Source organism: Hylobates moloch, unplaced genomic scaffold (assembly GCF_009828535.3).
Source record: "Hylobates moloch isolate HMO894 unplaced genomic scaffold, HMol_V3 SCAFFOLD_2, whole genome shotgun sequence".
Lineage (NCBI taxonomy): Eukaryota > Metazoa > Chordata > Mammalia > Primates > Hylobatidae > Hylobates > Hylobates moloch.
Window position 1 is genome coordinate 26,832,153 of NW_026652277.1, and position 17,194 is coordinate 26,849,346.

At 39.3% G+C, this 17,194-nt stretch overlaps 1 protein-coding gene across 2 annotated transcripts in view; it reads right to left on the reverse strand.

Moving 5' to 3' along the window:
- The window catches only part of NPNT (nephronectin), a 73,920-nt gene extending 57,502 nt beyond the window's left edge, over positions 1-16,418 (reverse strand). For both annotated transcript variants that reach the window (XM_032172807.2, XM_032172886.2), the window contains exons 1-2: positions 16,335-16,418; positions 14,050-14,150 (exon numbers count right to left, since the gene is read on the reverse strand). In XM_032172807.2, the coding sequence (XP_032028698.1) occupies positions 14,050-14,150; positions 16,335-16,405 (172 nt within the window). In that variant the 5' untranslated portion in view covers positions 16,406-16,418. The remainder of the gene's footprint in view (positions 1-14,049; positions 14,151-16,334) is intronic.
- Positions 16,419-17,194: the final 776 nt, after the last annotated feature.

Sequence of the window (17,194 nt, forward strand, 5' to 3'; positions counted from 1 at the left end):
AAAACAAATGTCCAAAAAAAGAAATTCCAGATCTTTTCTCTGTAAGGAGGCTGGACTTGGGTATTTATCAACTTGTTACATTCCCGGAGACTTACACATATTCAACTTTCAGTGCTTTTCTGAAACAAAAAAAAAATCTAGGACATGTTTAAAATAGTAATATTTTAGTCACCATTTTGTTATAAAAAAACATTTCATAACAAAAATATTAACCAATAACTGAAGTTATGCTATTCTTCTATAGTCCAAATTCTAAATTAAAATATTTCAGACTTTTGTGATGCTGTACTTTCAAATCCAATTTTTCATTTCCAGAATATTAATTTCTGATTCCTAGAGACAGTATCCTTTTATTTAAATTGGAGTTGGAAAACACATCTGAAAAAATTTAAACTTTTGATCAATTAGTAAGAAAGGCTAATAGTTTTAAAATTGATATATTTTTTACTTACCTGTTTCTTACATACTGTATGTTCCCTTCTCTCTCCAACTTTGGGGAGGAAATATAATTTTTTTTCTTCCTTCCACAGCATTTTCTTCTTGCATGGCTGCTTTGGTTGTCAATAGCAACAAGAATTACCATGATAGCACAGCCATTTCACTTGAACATACATAAATAACCCAGTTTGATGAAAGTAAAGGGAAGAAACTTGAAATGGTACTAATAATGGTCAGTGTTTGATCAACCTAGAGATTTTAGAGGTAAGAAAAGGGATAATTTTATTCTTCTTTTCTAAATTAATGCCTTTAAAGGATTAAATATCCACTGTAATTTACAATTGTATATTTATTTGTATAATTTAAAATTAGGTGAATGGGGCCTTCCTTTGGGTAATATAAGAAGAAAAAATTCTAAGTCCAACTTGATTTAATTGAAGCAATAATTTAACTATTGATCCAGAATGATTGCTATGTATTTTTAAAGACACAAATTACATTTGCTTGCTAGACTTTTGTTTTTTTCATATTGATCGGGTTTCTACTGTTATTTTGAAAAGAACTCACCATATCTTGATGTTGACACATTCCTTAAATAGAATAATAAAATACACGAGGTACAATCTAAGCAAACAGCTGAAATCAAAGTGTAAATAGCATATTACATTCTGGATCACACATGTTATGACTATGGTTATATATGAGAAAGAAAAAAATATAAAAGGATACCGTTTCTTTAATATTCTTTAATTGCCAATTTTGAATCATCAAATTTATCAGGAAAAATACTTTAAATTATTGTAAGCAAAGGTAAAACAACTTAATAAAGAATAGCAAACATCATTATGTTCTAATTAGTTGTATTAGTACCAAATAGCCAAACAGTTTTGTCTAGTCTATTTTATCCTTGTAGTATCTTAAGGTTGGGTCATATTTTTCCTACTTGGCATAAATTAGCCTTGAAATACATAGATCTAGTAAGTTTTATGGTATCAATATATACCTGACTTCAAGATAAAATTTTAGCCAATGTCCTATATTTTTTAATTTGCATTTTAAAACTACACAAAACTGCATTTTATGACAAAGCAATGTTAAATCTGGAAAAGATTACTTCTAGGAAGTTTCTGGGAACTATTCTCTATTGAAGGATAAGGAAACTTTTATATGCAACCATCACAACAATTTTTATGAAAGTTGCCAGAAATAAATGCCTTACATACATTTTTTTTTTTTTTGCGGTATAAACCCCATTAAAAGATTCACTAAAATAGGATTCATTCATAGCACATAATATTGAAAAATCTGTCTCATTTTCTCTTGATAATCTGTTGCTCTATGGCCATCATAAAATGGCCACAGTAGCAAATACAAGCAACATTTCAGCAAAGCTACTCAGGTAGCTTAGAACTCTAGAACTCTCTCCGGCAACTTGCCTAAGAACCCTTACTTCAGTTCATCTGGCGGTTCTTTACTTTACTATATGTGGTTGGAATTAATAAGCACTCTGATGATTTTATGAAATTGTGACTCATAAACCAGAGAAACTAAACTATTTGGGGATTATGTTTCTTGCTTGCTAAACACAGGTTTATGGGTTTGGAGCCAGTCCTGAACTTTGGACAGTGTTAGGAAAATCAAGGATAAGAAACTTAAAAGAACTGAGCCTTTTTTTTTTTTTAATCCAAAGGTATGCCCATCTTCTCATGTATAGTTTCATTTACTGTAAAGAATTATAAAATGTCTAAATATTAGGCCAAGTATAAACTTTGAAAAGAAATAATAAAATGCTACAGGCTAAGACTGCTGATGCAGTTACTATGTGACTCAGACTGGAGGCATACAGCCCCTTAAGCAAGCAGCACAGCGTGACACATGCACTTTGTTAAAGGTGATAAATGCCAGGTACATGTATAAAAGGGAAAGGTCCTCCACGACACAATGTACTTCTGCCTGTCAACCTTAATCATCAGCTAGAAAAAGCAATAGGTCTAGAAAGTTCTCCATACCCCAACCTTAATTTTGATGCTATATTTTTCATTGTCAAAAACATTGATATTAGCCTGCAAACTCTTCACAGAAAACTACCTAACTCTGTACATTTATAACACCAACATCCAGGACAATAGACCCTATGGACAACAAGTTAAGTAGCAACGTGGATGATCCCAACTTTCAGTACACTACTTTAGAACTATTAAAGATATAAAAAAATTCATCAGACCTCAACAAGAGATTTAAGAACACAACATTTAGCAAACCTACACATTATTTCTTCATAATTTTATACTTTTCTCCTAAAAAGTAATTGTTTCAAAAATCACTTTTGCCTTAGTTAGGAAATGAAACTGTACATCAGAATGTCTTAATTCTTGGCCATACATAGACACCAAGACACAATCTTTTAATTCTTCAATGATGTAAAAACTCAACCCAAGAGACAAGCGACCCTGAAACCACCATTATCTATGTCAAACATCATAAAATATTTCTATAATCATGTAAACTTGAAATAATCCATCCAGTAGAAACTATTACCATAGTTAGTATATGCAAAATAAAATCAACTCTAAACACTGAAATACACTAAAAAATACAACTAAACATAACCTGTGATTTTGTTTTTCTATTAATTATCAATGGCTTTGCTATTTGTTGGTATGTAAATATTTTGCTGATAATTACCAAGTACCCACAAAATCTTAACACTAAAATAAAATAGGAGGCACTAAACACTTTGGAACAATATTTTGGTGGGAAGTTTATGTCTGGAAAGTCCATCCATGGAGTTTGTTTCTGAAATTCAGCAACACACACCTTTGACCATTTAGGGGCTTTCCTTAGAAACTGAATTTAAGAACTTTGATTTATGAAAATAAGGTTAGTCCAGGCACGGTGGCTCACACCTGTAATGCCAGCACTTTGGGAGGCTGAGGCGGGCAGATCACGAGGTCAGAAGATCGAGACCATCCTGGCTAACATGGTAAAACCCTGTCTCTGCTAAAAATACAAAAAATTAGTCAGTGTGGTGGTGGGCGCCTATAGTCCCAGCTACTCAGGAGACTGAGGCAGGAGAATCGCTTAAACCCAGGAGGCAGAGGTTGCAGTGAGCCGAGATTGCACCACTACACTACAGCCTGGGTGACAGAGGAAGACTCCGTCTCAAAAAAAAAAAAAGGCTAAAGGTTTTTGAAAACCAACATGGTTTTTGGCAAAGTAAGCATAAATCCAAAATTCCTAGTTGTGTTTTCCTTTTGTGTATATTACCACAAATTTAAAATGTGATGACATATTTCCTAACATTTCAGAGTAAGTGAATAACATCTACAAAAGGCAACCCTAATCTTGTGATCTGATGATGTTATAGCAAGTAACGTCAGTTCTGGATAATTTATACTACTAATCTACAGAATGGTTAAAAATATATTGATCAAATGAAGTGTTTGGTTTTAAAATTTAGTTAAATCTTGACTCTCAACATGCAAATAACCCATGCCAAATCCTTATTCTCAAATTTGCACTCCCCTGCATCTAGTATCTACCAAAGCTAATGTATGGCAGAAAATGAAGGCTCCTAATAAAATATAATTGGAATAAAGCAGTTTGTTCTCCAAAACAACAACTATATTCTAAAGCTAAGAAATCACTTTGATTATTCATATCTCTTTCCTCCCATCAGAGTTAAGAATAACAGGTTGATTTAACAGTATTTCAGCAGGCTGTTTAAACTGAAATTCTTCAGAAAATTTATAAAATAATATAGAATGAAAAAATAGATGTCACTATTTTACCACAGATCATAATGCTTTATCATGTCTGGCCTGTTATATACTCCTTCATTCTGGCTTTATTAGAAATTTTATTAGGGATTCTATTATGGCCCTAATTCTTTAATTATGTATCAGTAGTAATTAAGTAATAAAATCAGAAAACTTAAAAAGAAGTCTTAGTGAATTAAAATAAAAAGTTTATTTGTATTTGATATTACTTAATTGAATTCTTTACCTTATAACATACCAATTTTTAAATAACTGGTGTATTTTGCACCCCAATTTGCCCTGGCATGTTCTCAGGGATGCATCGTCAATATGCTACCAGTATTTTTCTATGGTTGTAGTTGGTGACTGACATCACTTTGAATTTTTTTCAAGCCAAATTATCTTGGCTACATTTTACTATCTTTGAGGACTGATCATTTGTTTGTTCCCATGAAGACAGAAAACCTTGGCCCTGGCAATGCTAACTTTCTCAGCTCGCCACCACGTTGATATACGGTGACAATTCAGACAGGTAGATTCTTGGTTCACGCTAGTCTCTGCAGAAAAGGCATTTGAAGACCTTCTCTTCGTTCCTCCCAAGGAGATGTGACCCTTACTGGATTGCTGCCCTCTCAGAATATGCATTGAGTCATCTTTTTAAAAATCACTATTTGCTTTTTTTGAGAGAGAAATTATCCTAGGGTATATGTGCATCAGGATTTCAGGTTCTATTGCCTGGGGCTTCAAGAGTACATGAGAATCAGCCCTACCGAACACTCCAGTGAAAAGATGACTTAGGTTTGGGTACAGGATGTTGATATGCAGAGTATTTCCTACAGACTCTGCTTTGAGTCTGTTCAAGTCTAAGCAACTTACATAAATCAGCCCTTATAAATCCAGGTGAATTAAGAAAACAGTTGAGGTTACTTTGACTCCCTGGAACACCTATAGCAATCAGGAACTTTGGGGAAATAAGCACCAGTCAGGGATTCTGTTGTTCCTGGGCTCACTGGCCCATATCCATGTATCAGCATCAGTAGGGTAAACGATGCCTGGGAACAGCCTTTCCTCTTTATTCCAAGCCATAATTGGCATGGAAATGAATAAGTATATAGCAAAATGGTGGTGAATTTATATATTGCTATCCAATGGATACAAAATTGATATCAAAAAATCTCCTACTAATTTCTTTGCAGATCCTCCTCATACTGGAGCCTAGGCGGGGCCCTATCCCTGCTCTATTCACAATGTCTCTGGATATCAACTAAATCAGTTGATTACTGATCTTCAAAATATATAGACTTAAAAAAGAAAGACAAAATGAACTGGCCTTTAATCTGTTAAATAATACAGCAAACTTCAGAACGCTGTTAGTGATTCTAACATGAAACTATCTTGTCTAATCCAGAGCTGTCCATCCAAAGCCCTACACAGTTCACCCATCACAGCTAGATATTCTGGGCTGGATCTAGCTGAACTGTCAGAAAGCTATGTACATAATGCTTCTTAAACTATGTATAGAACAGCTTTCCGTGAACTGTACTTTTAGAGTAAGGGCCTCATCTTATGTTGACAGATCTTCTATGAAACAGCTTTTCAGAAACCACCACTGGCTTCATGATAGGAATGTTGCTGTGGCCCCTTCCATTCCATCATTCACTCCCACTCTGTAAAGGGCCACGTGAAGTCTTCCTTCAGAACTACATGCAGGAAAACCATAATTCCTCCCAAATAACTTGTTTGCTTTTTCCCTGACAAAAAACACAAATTAAATCAGCAGTAACATCTTTTACCTTTGGCTACCAGAAGCTAATAGCCAAATTGTAGGACATATGTAGGATCCTATGGCTTACATATCTGCATCTGAAAAGCCCTCCTCCTAATATTTTTATTTTAATCCCATTTTCCTCCATGTAGCCCCTATTTCCTTATTTTAATTGTGTGAATTCCTGGAAGCCACTTTATATACTTTCCCAAACAAGATAGGGCATAAACGAATAGAAATAAAGAAATCAATTTAATTTATCTTTTAAGGTATCTTCTAAGGAATCAAAAATAGAAGACGACTGAACAGAAGGTTTCTACTCTGTAATATTAGCCATGATTTACTCTCCTTTACATTACATATTTAACATAAGAAAATTTGTAGCAATAAAATGAAAGCTCTTCAATTACTATACTAATATAGAAATCAAATGTCTTTAGATATGTTCGCCATATCTAAAGGTATACATCAGTGATGATGATATATGCAGATATTGATTGCAGCATGTTATGTAAAAACACAATATTGAAAACCACTCAAAGGTACATAAATAGGGGATTTTTAAATTAATTATAGTACATTCATTCATGTAATGGCATACTGTATAGCCATTTAAAAGAATGAGTCAGGTTTAAATAAACTGATGAAGACTGCTTTCCAAAATGTAGTGTTACATGAAAAAAAATCAAGATACAGAATCGTTTGTACTTCATGCCATCATTTATGAAAAAGGGAAATTTTGAAAATGTTAAGAAATCTCTGCAAGGATCAATAGGAAAGAGTGGTAGCCTGTGGGAAGGTGGAACTAGGTGTCAGGAAAACAGGAAAGTTAGAAATACTTACCTTCACTGCTGTCTTGCTCTTAGTATGTGTCTTTTAATTTTTCACCTAATCATGCATTTCTTACTTTTTTAAAAGGAGACAATTTAAGTATATAATTGGAATAAGCATTAGAATAACTAATAGAAAATATATGCCCCTATGGTTTTAAGGACACTACAAAAAGTATTTTGGTACAAAAATGTCTTAATATTTCCTGAAAATCTTTTTATCATAAATGGTGTCCCCAAAATGGTATTCAGATCTCAGAATTCTACAGATTCCTCCTTAATAGGTTATGAGTCTAGAAAAAAAAAAACGCATACTATATACAAAGGTATAAAAATTATGGCTAATGGCTGGGCGTGATGTCTTACGCCTGTAATCCCAGCACTTTGGGAGACCAAGGTGGGTGGATTACCTGAAGTCAGGAGTTCGAGACCAGCCAGACCAACACGATGAAACTCTGTCTCTACTAAAAATCAAGATACAAAGTCTCTGTATCTTGTCTCTGGATATCAACTCCATCAGTTGATTACAAAAATTAGCTAGGTGTGGTGGTGCACACCTGTAATCCCAGCTACTGAGAGTGAGGCAGAGTTGCTTGAACCCAGGAGGTGGAGGTTGCAGTGAGCTGAGATCCTGCCACTGCACTCCAGCCTGGGCAACAGAGTGAGACCCCGTCTAAAAGAAAAAAAAAATTATGGCTAAACTACAAAGATAATAAAAGATCAATGAATTAAGCAATTCCTAAAGGAATGCGTGGCTCTTTCTTACAAGTAAATGATAGGCAGGAAGCCATTGGGAGACCCTGGCAAATGGACACATCTCACTCCATTCTCCTAGCTTCAGCCCATTGCCTCTGGTCTGATGGGAAACAGATGATGGGAGCAGATGGACATTCACTGAGTTGTCAGAGGGATTTCTTGGGAAAGAAAAGGGATCAGAGAATCCCAAAATCAAGGAAAGATTAGACTCTGGATATGGGATTGTTGGAGCCTTTGGGTCGGCATTGCCATTCAGTCTTTCCCCTTAAACTATCTTCTCTACTGAGTAAGAAGCCATTGGGCAATTGATAAAAATTACAAATGTACCTGCCATTTGACCACATATAAAAATTTATTTTGCAGAAACACTGAGAACACGCAAAATAACATTTTTAACATATGTTCAAAGTTTTTTTAGAATTGCTTGTGTTAGCAAAAGATTAGAATCAACAAAAATGTTCATCAGTAAGAGACTTGCTAATAAATTACAGTATAGCCATACAATGGAATGCTGAGTTCATAAAAAAGTAAGGAGGCAGCTGGGCAAGATTGCTCACGCTTATAATCCCAGCACTTTGGGAGGCTGAGGTGGGCATATCAGTTGAGCTCAGAGCTTGAGACCAGCCTGAGCAACATGGCAAAACCCAGTCGCTACAAAAAATACAAAAATTATCCAGGTGTGGTTGCTCACACCTGTGGTCCCAGCTACTCAGGAGGCTAAGGTGGGAGGATGGCTTGAGCCCAGGAGGTAAGGGCTCCGGTGAGCCAAGACTATGCCACTGCACTCCAACCTGGGCGACAGAGCAAGACCCTGTCTCAAAAAAAGAAAATAAAAAATTAAGAAGGTCTATAAAGAAAACCTTTCAACATGTACAGTTAAGAAAAAGCAGCAGCATACAAAGCAGTGTATATAGTATGCTTTCGTTTGTACAAAACAAGTGGGTGATAGGGGAGAGATCTATTGCGAGTTACCCATAAGTAGGTAAAATATTTTTTAAAGTATACCAAAAACTAATCATGCTTGTTGCTCTGAGGAGGGATATTTAAGGAAATGAATACATTTTCTCCTACAGAATAAATTAATATTTTCCAAAGATTGGTGGAAAAATTTAAAACACTGCACAAAATCAATGGGAAAGGGACAAGAGTGTCTGCATGTGGCAGTGGGGGGCAATAATGAGGGTTAGGCCATCAGAATCCCTCTGCCTTGCCCTTCCATTTCCCCTGTGATGAAGGCCCATCTCTGTGATGAATATCTTCCCTTACCCACTGAAAGACGCTGCATACAATCACTGAGCTTCACTAATTATCATCTGGAAAGCATACAGTGGATTCAACTAACTCAAAATGCAAAGAACATAAATTCTATAGATAAAAAGCAACAAAAAGAAATGCTGGAAGTTACACACAGGAGGTGAGGGAGAAGCCACCTACATTTTTGAAAGCTTATCAAAAATGTCCACAAAGCAAACACAGTGTTGTTTCTGGCACCAGAAGTGCCTTCTTGGTCCCAGTGTGTATATGCGTGGGCAACTTCAAGCAGCATATCCCTGTGGCAGGTATTTGAGGACAGATCTAGTTGCTGAACTGGCAGAGAGGAGAGTGCTTCCCTTTACTTGGCCTGGACTTCTAGCTTAAGAAGTACTAAAATTTCTAATCCATAAAGGTTAAGACCTGGCCAGATTAAGCTTATGAAGGGATCTCAGGACATTAGTAGATCTTAATAGTATTACATAACGATCAGTTCTAATTAGGGAAAATAATAAAAGAGCAAAGCAATTTCTCTGAAACTTAACTTTGAAGACTACACATACTAACAAATTACCTGTTTGAAAAGGTCAAGATTCTTCAACGCTGATCTTACTTTGGAATCTGCATTCCAAGACCACTTGAAGTTACCCAAAGGTACGTGATGTTCTTAAACAAACTTTCAAGGAAAGTGGCAGTTAAATAATCTTAATCAAAAACTTCACTTCCTAAGGATTTGTGGATTCTAGTGTTGCAAGTAATCATAAAATTATTCATTGCCTTGCTTTTATTCCTACCTAAAAACAAACAAACAAAAAACAGATTCTGCATTCTCACCTCAAAATTAGCGGAGGAAGCTACTACACTAAGGACAATGAAGTGTACTCCGCGTCACTAAGCTGGCCCCAGAATTCTGCTAGCAATCTTCAATACAGAGGTAAACAGTACAATCCCCACCCCTTTTGAGAGCCCCTGTTACTTCTTGGGTGCATACAGGTATAAAAACTGCTTTACGTTTAAAATACTAACTCATGTTCAATGGAAGTTGTCAGTTGTTGACCTCAAATAGAAAGGCATTTACTAGTATAACCTCTCTGTGAAGGGAACACTATGTGTGGCCTTCAAAACAAATTCTAACATTCTAACAGCTCTAATTTTCTCTTGATTATTTTAAAGAGAGTATTCAAAATCCAAATAATCAAAGAAATATATAATCTATATTGTTTTGTGATTATGGACAGGAAGTTAATAACCAGTTTAGGGAGCAAAAATAAATCATGTTCCACTTATAAGACCGAGTATCTGAACCCAGATAGGAGTAAGAAATGAAACATGAAATTTAAATATTTTGTTTACTAAATCAAAATTCTCTGCTCAAACTAATAGCCTTTTCATTTGAAATGCAGAAAGAAATACTTCAATAATTTTTCATCATTTCCAATATCCATAATCATTAGCCAGTAATATATATCATCTAACTAAAATTATTTGACCACTCCAAATAGCTTCAGAATGAATTACTATATCTCAGTCCCTATGTTTCACTAACTTGTAAGTTTATCTGAAGCCGATAAGAATCCAAAATTTTCACTTTACATGGAAGAGGCAGCAGGAAATGAGGTTCAGAGCTAACTAAGCAATGTCAAGCTGTAGGTGTAGGTTTCACATCTTTCCAAAATCTCCAGCGGAGACATAAGAAAACATCTCAATTTTCCCTGTTCTTAAGGATAAATGATACAAAACCATCCTAATTCACATCATTTCCTTCAGAAACCACAAGTTGCTCAATGACAGCCAAACGGAATAGTTTTGTTAAAACTTGGAACTGGTTGTATTTTTAGTTTTTCTTCACACTTCTATAAAACGCTTTTAACAAAAATGCTGTTGTCATGAGCCACATATACAGTCAAATCTCCGAGTAAACAGAAGGACAACCATACAAAAATACAATATTTAGATCCTATATAGTTTTTCTACATTAAGGAAGTTTTCAGATGCAGTTTAGAGCTTCAACATACCTTGGAAATATGCTTGTGTAATAAGAAAACTGTAGCTGAGAAATGTTAGATGGCTATTCAGGTACAAAAGTCAGAACTTGAACTCAGTTATCCTAAATTATCTAGTGCTTTTGGTTAACAATTGTTTCCACAGTATACACAGCTTTTAAAGATGAAATATACAACCCTGAAAAATCTTTATTACAGAGGTCTCCACTTGGTAGAAGGAGAGAAATAACAACATAATTAAAATATGCCATCAAGATGACAAAAAAATTACGGAGCAAGAAACACACATTTTGTGACAAACCTCTGAGTGATTTAAGATGCTGTGTGCTGTAAATATGCAATCATCAGTGTGTGAACATATTAAAAAATTTTCACCTGACAATAAACAGCCACATCAATAGTCAATAAAAGTAAAGCCCACGACAGTTAGAAAATCAAATGTTGAATTTTCAATATGCTAGAGATGTTTCGGAGTCAAGAACACAAAACAAAGAATCAAAAAAAAAAAAAAAAAAAGCCAAGGGTATGACCTACAAAACAACTACAAAAACACAACCTGCCTATTTCTGGAATGGGTCATGCTTTCCCCAGCAGGCAGGAATGTTGGGTGGTACAGGCAGGAGGCAGCAGGACAGTTTCTATGCCCATTTGAGTAGCATCTCTGATCCTTCCTTCCTCAGTCCTAGAGGGAAGGATATAAAGTTTCCCAGCTATATCTGGCTCTGCTTAGACATAGTGAGCCAGAAGGAGAGCTTTACTGGCTTTAGCATCCTGCAACATTAGTTGGTTTCTCCAAACAAGTCCATGGATAGGAAGATAGCAAGTGAAAATGAAGGGCAGCATGTTTTGTACAGATACGTACATTTGACTCACATGAATATTAAATCAAACATCTCACAAATGGTCAACCAAATGGAATAAACACTCACCAAAGGGTCACTGTACTAAGGCATAAGATCTGTTAAATAATATAACGAGGGTACCACCACCTTTCCCTACCTACAAACACACCTTCTATGGGATAAGTTGGGAAGATCTATGCAGTAATAGGAATAGTTTTTGTTTTGCTATGCTGTTTTGAAGGAAAATTCCAAAGTGAATCATTCAGAGAAGAAGAGAACCAGGGCACCTCTGATGAGGAAGGGAGAATAGCCCTTCCTTATGGGAAAGAACTACATGGTTATCTAAAGGTCGAAAAGGCAAAAACATTTTTCACATTAAATTCGCTAGAAGTTCTTTGGAATCTTTATAAGGAATCATATTAGATTGAATTGTTATATAATAGCAAGGCATTTTCTTGGACAAACGTAGTGACAAAACTTTTAATTTCATAAAGCCTTTCTTTAAAATAATCAGGAGTTTTCAGAGATATTTCATTCAATCTGACCAGCCTCTTTTTGGTTTGTTCTGCCCCTTCGAGCTGACTTCTCAGCCCCACATTCCTCTACCTGTTTATATCAAAACAAAGACAGGCAGAACTCTGAACTGACAAGAGACATTTGGGCCATCTAAGATGCTGGAAAAATAAAATACAAAGAAGGAAACATTCACCTTTGAGCTAATTTTTACAACGTTGCTGACGTCAATGTTAATAGTAAAGAACCATTTGTGCCTTTTTAATTGAAAGGAATTTTATTTCACTGTAACATAGAGAACCTTGGAACTACTTTGAGTTTGGAAGTATAAACATAAAAGGTGAAGCAAACGAATGTTTGCCTAACTGCTATGTGTGAGCTGCTTGGCTAGACCCTTTGCACAGTGGGTCAATGGCATTCTGTTAAAGAGAGATGGTGGTAACTCCAGTTTCCAGTAAACAAAAGAAGTAGGCAAAGCTGCTGTGCACTCACTGGTTAGTCTATTCAATATTGTTTTAAGGGAAGATGATCAAAAAAGAAGAATGGTGCCTGGTGGAATTTAGTCTTCTATAGTATCAGAAGTATTTGCACAGCCGGAGACTGTAGGTACAGAACTACTCATTTTTCATTCAGGAGGGTTATGTGTAGGTGTGTTGGGCCAACAGAAGGGTCCTTTCTTCACATTTTGGTTATTAGAGTCTGTTGGTTCTCAAATTCCATACCAGGTAGGCAAACATTCATTTCCTTTACCTTTCTATTCCCAACCAGAGATTGTGGTCTTTATGCGCAATTAGAGTCAATCTGTGACTGTCACTGTCCCTCTCACAAAATTAAGGAAGACATTGCGAGCATCCTCAAAAATTAAAATAGCAGAGGGAACTCCTAACTTTCCTGAACTTAAATTTGCCTGACTCCTCACACTAGCAACCCATCTCTAAGGCAGGCTTCTCCAATGCCAAGTCTAGCCTTCGTAACTACCCTTCTCTCTTCCTCTAAGCCCCTTCCTCATTAGCAATAAAATATATATCCCAGCGTAGAACCCAACTCAGTTCCCATCATCTTACCAGAAGTGCCCCCTACCCCCACCCCAAGCACTCTAAGGGTGCTCTGGAAATGTACTTGATCATTTGAAGACTATTTTTTTGCTGTAGGAGTGAGACACAATTTTAAGATCACGATAAAATGCTGGGGACAAATTTCCTAAATTTCTCAAACTCTTTTGATGTAGCTCCAAATTTTACCATTAAAATATCCATTTGTGGTCATAGAAAAGGTGAAAATCAGTTTTCTGATTTGGTACTTATTACATGAGGTTGGTTACTTATAGAACTTACAAATAATGTTGTTTCAGTGGCTTTGTTTCATTATACTGGGTGGTCCATTTAAAACACTGTCAATACAACCCTACTTCAAAAAAGGATTTACAAATGGGCCACTTTACACAACAGCTATGGTGAGGATTATATAAGTACTCTAAGGTTCAGAGTTTATTTTGTGTAAATACGGTCTAGACTCATTATCTTACCCCCATCTCCTAGCCTGGAGCGAGCGAGCGAGCGAGCGAGTGAGAGAGAGAGAGAGAGAGAGAAAAGGAATAAACCTGGTGAAAAAACAGGAAGGAGCTGCAGATTTGGGGATTTGGGGGGAAAAATGCTAAAAGAAACATTTAAGGTGGCTCTCTGTGCATGACAAAGCTGGGCCGTAATACAGGTGGCTTAAGTTGGAAAGAAGCAGAATAAGGAGTCTGAACTGTACCTGAAAATCCCCAAGTCAGACCTGTGAGGCCAAGTAATGAGCCCTCAGTAATGAGCCCTCTGATATATGGGGTGAAGCCATGAACAAGTGGAAAGCCACACCTCCCAGGGAACTGAAGTCCCCAGGCTTGATACTCACGCTGACACTGTCCCCAAGACTGGCGAGCCCAGCCCCAGCAGCAGTCAATCCTCCCACCATAACGACATAGGCCAATCGATGACATTATTTGCCTGGGCCACCTACCAAAAAAAAGATTCAAAATAAATAAGGACACTTTTGAGAAGAAAGGTAATTTCCTCTTTATTATTACTTTAGAAAAAATGTCAACCACACCCAACAATTTTCTACAAACTCTTTTATGGCTGCAGAAATTTAAGGTTAAAACCCCTTCACAGAAATAGTTCTGCTATGATCTAATGTCAAATTTCAGACAGTTAAATACCCCATCCTGCAACACACAAGGGTAGGAGAAAAAAGGGGAGAGAAAGATGCTTTCTTAACTACAAATAGCACCAGCTAACACCAACAATTCTCAAGGCTGCCACTCACAGGATAGTTTCTGAAGCTTGAAATAAAACAGATTCCTCAAAGACCCACACCTGTTACTGGGGTGAAAGCCAGGTTTGACTGATTCACCATAAACTGAAAAGTATTAAATAAGACATGTCAAATCAGAAAAAATGTCTGCCTCATATAAAAAGTGGATGGGGGAAGGAGCAGAAAGAAGGTTTCTCAAAAATCAAGTGTAACAGAGCTCTTTTTGAGACAAAACTGTGGCAGAAACAAAAAAACAAACAAAAAAAATACTAGAAAAAAGTCTAAATAAAACCAGAGAGTTTAAAGTGTAGCTGATATCTCAAGTATCCTTGTGGTTTGAAATTTGCTTAGATCAACAATTCATAGTATTTTCCTCTCTAATGTAAATAATGCCTAAAGAAAGTAATTTCAGGATACAGATTTATCCACCTGATTACACGTTGACACATTATCTACCAAATTGTTTCCTTGTTTAGAGTCACACCTAAATGACTTTTTTCCTCTGGGTATCAACATTTTAATTTGCTGTTTTAGACATCTTTTTAAAGTTACAAAAAGCTATCTATATGCATTCACATCATATACATATCTTGTGATGGGTTTCTTGTTGCAAATATGTGTGCAAGAAATGCATAACATACCCAAATGTGAGCACAGAATTGCTTTTAAAAATAAAATAAAAAGGTCTAGACTCTGGCTGCTATCACGTTTTCTTAAAGTCTCCTTATCTTTTCAATTCCCCTTTTCTTTTACCTGCCATTTCTACCCCCAGGCCCAAAATACAAAATAACCCCGAACTTTCTATTTCCTCCGACCAGGTAGTGAACAAGGAGCTGTGCTTTTTCTTGGCGCTCCACTGGTTCACCTCCGTTCGCCTCCGGGTACAAGAAAGCGAATCAATTGTGGAATTGATTCGTTCCAAGATTGCAGGTAAAACAGGTGCGGCATCTTTCTTTAGGACTAGGCAGGGACCTACACGGAGGGGTGGGGGCAGGGGTCGCTGAAGGAAGGCGACCCGGCGGCGGTGTGCGCCAGAGTAAAACCTCTTCTCGCAGCAGCCATCTGCACCCGGGAGGAGCCTAGTCTGTAATTGCTTGGACGTGAGGGAGACCGAGCACACCCTCCCGACAGACCCAGTGTCTCTCACACACCGGAGCGGCCCCGGAGCGCGGGAGGACCGGCTGAGTGACAGCGGAGACGCGGCCCGAGGTTGTTGGAACCTGTCACAGCACGCCGCCGTCAGGCTCGCCGGAGTCTGAGGAGCGGCGCAGTGTGTGCGCTCTCACACACACATCCACACACTCATGCTGACATTCACGGAGCCCCCACCCTCCGGTCCTCATTTTGAGTCTCCTTCCCTCAAGAAAACCAAATGGGGAGGCCCACAAATCTCCCCCGTAGCCCAGTCGCTGACTCGCGCCCACCCTCTGTGTGAGCGGCCCCAAGAGCCCCGAGCCGAGCCGGGCCTCCCTCCAGGCGCCTGGAAGCTTCCCCACTGAAGAGCCGTCTAGTTCAGGCGCGGGAGTTTCCCGGGTAAGGGATGTTCCGCGCGTCACCTCGGCGTAGGTGGCTAAACCGCGCCCTCAGAGCCGAGATCCCGGGCTCCAGCCGCTCCTCTCCCTCAGTCCTAATTCCCGAGCCGGGGCGAGTCGCCCTCGGGGGGCCGCGACTGGGGTCCCAGACTCGCAAGGGCGCGCCCTCTCCGCCTCGGGCGGGCACTCGGAGCCGCTGGACCGCTCTCCTCGCGCCACGCTGTGCGGTGGCCCAACTTCTGGATGGGGGAGACACCTCTCTGACCGCGAAACCCCGCGGGGAAAAGTGACCCAAGACAGTGAGTGTGAAATTAGCGCGGGAAGGAGGAGAGGGCGCCCCGGGGCCCAGCTCACCTCCCGTCGAACTCGGCGGCCGCCTGCAGGTAGAGCGAGGATACCAGCACCAGCGCCAGGAGAAAATCCATGTTGGGCAGCGGGTCCTGGGGCGCAGCGCAGTGGCTCGCGAGGAACAGGTTGGGGTGGTGGGCGCCGATGGGAGGCGCCTCTCTCAGTCTCGAGAAACCCTCAGCCCTCGCCGCCCGGGCTACTGCTGCCGCTCCCGGAGGACAGCGGCGAGGCGCGCGGCCGGAGCAGGTCTGCTGCGCGGCGCCCGGAGCCCCCTCCCGCTCCCTTCTAGCTAGAGGAGGCGCTGCAGGGGTAGCTGCACCGCCCGCGAGGAGGGGCGCCAGGGGCAGGCAAGGGGTGCGCGTGCGCCCGACTCGCCGCCCTCCCAGCCCGGGGCGAAGGGTGAGCGCGCTCGGCTCCTCCCGGGGGCCCAGCGGGGCAGGCAACTCGGGGGCAGGGGCGCTGCGGGAAGGCAGTGGCTCTTGGGGATTAGCCAAGCGGGGCGAGCCCCAGCCTGGGAGAAAAGTTGCAAACCCTTTCTGGGAGAGGGAAAGCAGGCTGCCCAGCAGGAAAGGAGGAGTCGAGGAGGAAAGGAGCCCAAAGCGTAGGTGCACGCTCCGCAGGTTCCGCCCGAACAGGTGGTGACTGCAGGGGCGAGCAGTAGCTTTCACCGGAGGGCGGAGAAGCCCTAGAGCAGAGAGGTTTATGGGGCTGGAGCTGAGCAGTGTCTGCATTTACTGAAACCACAGCACGACTTGGACAAATTAGCGAAGGCAAACTCTGGGAGTTGGCTTTTCCCGCAGAGTTGGCAAAGGCATATTTTTTATTTTGTAACTAACCAAAAGAAATATTTGGCTCTCCAGTCGGGT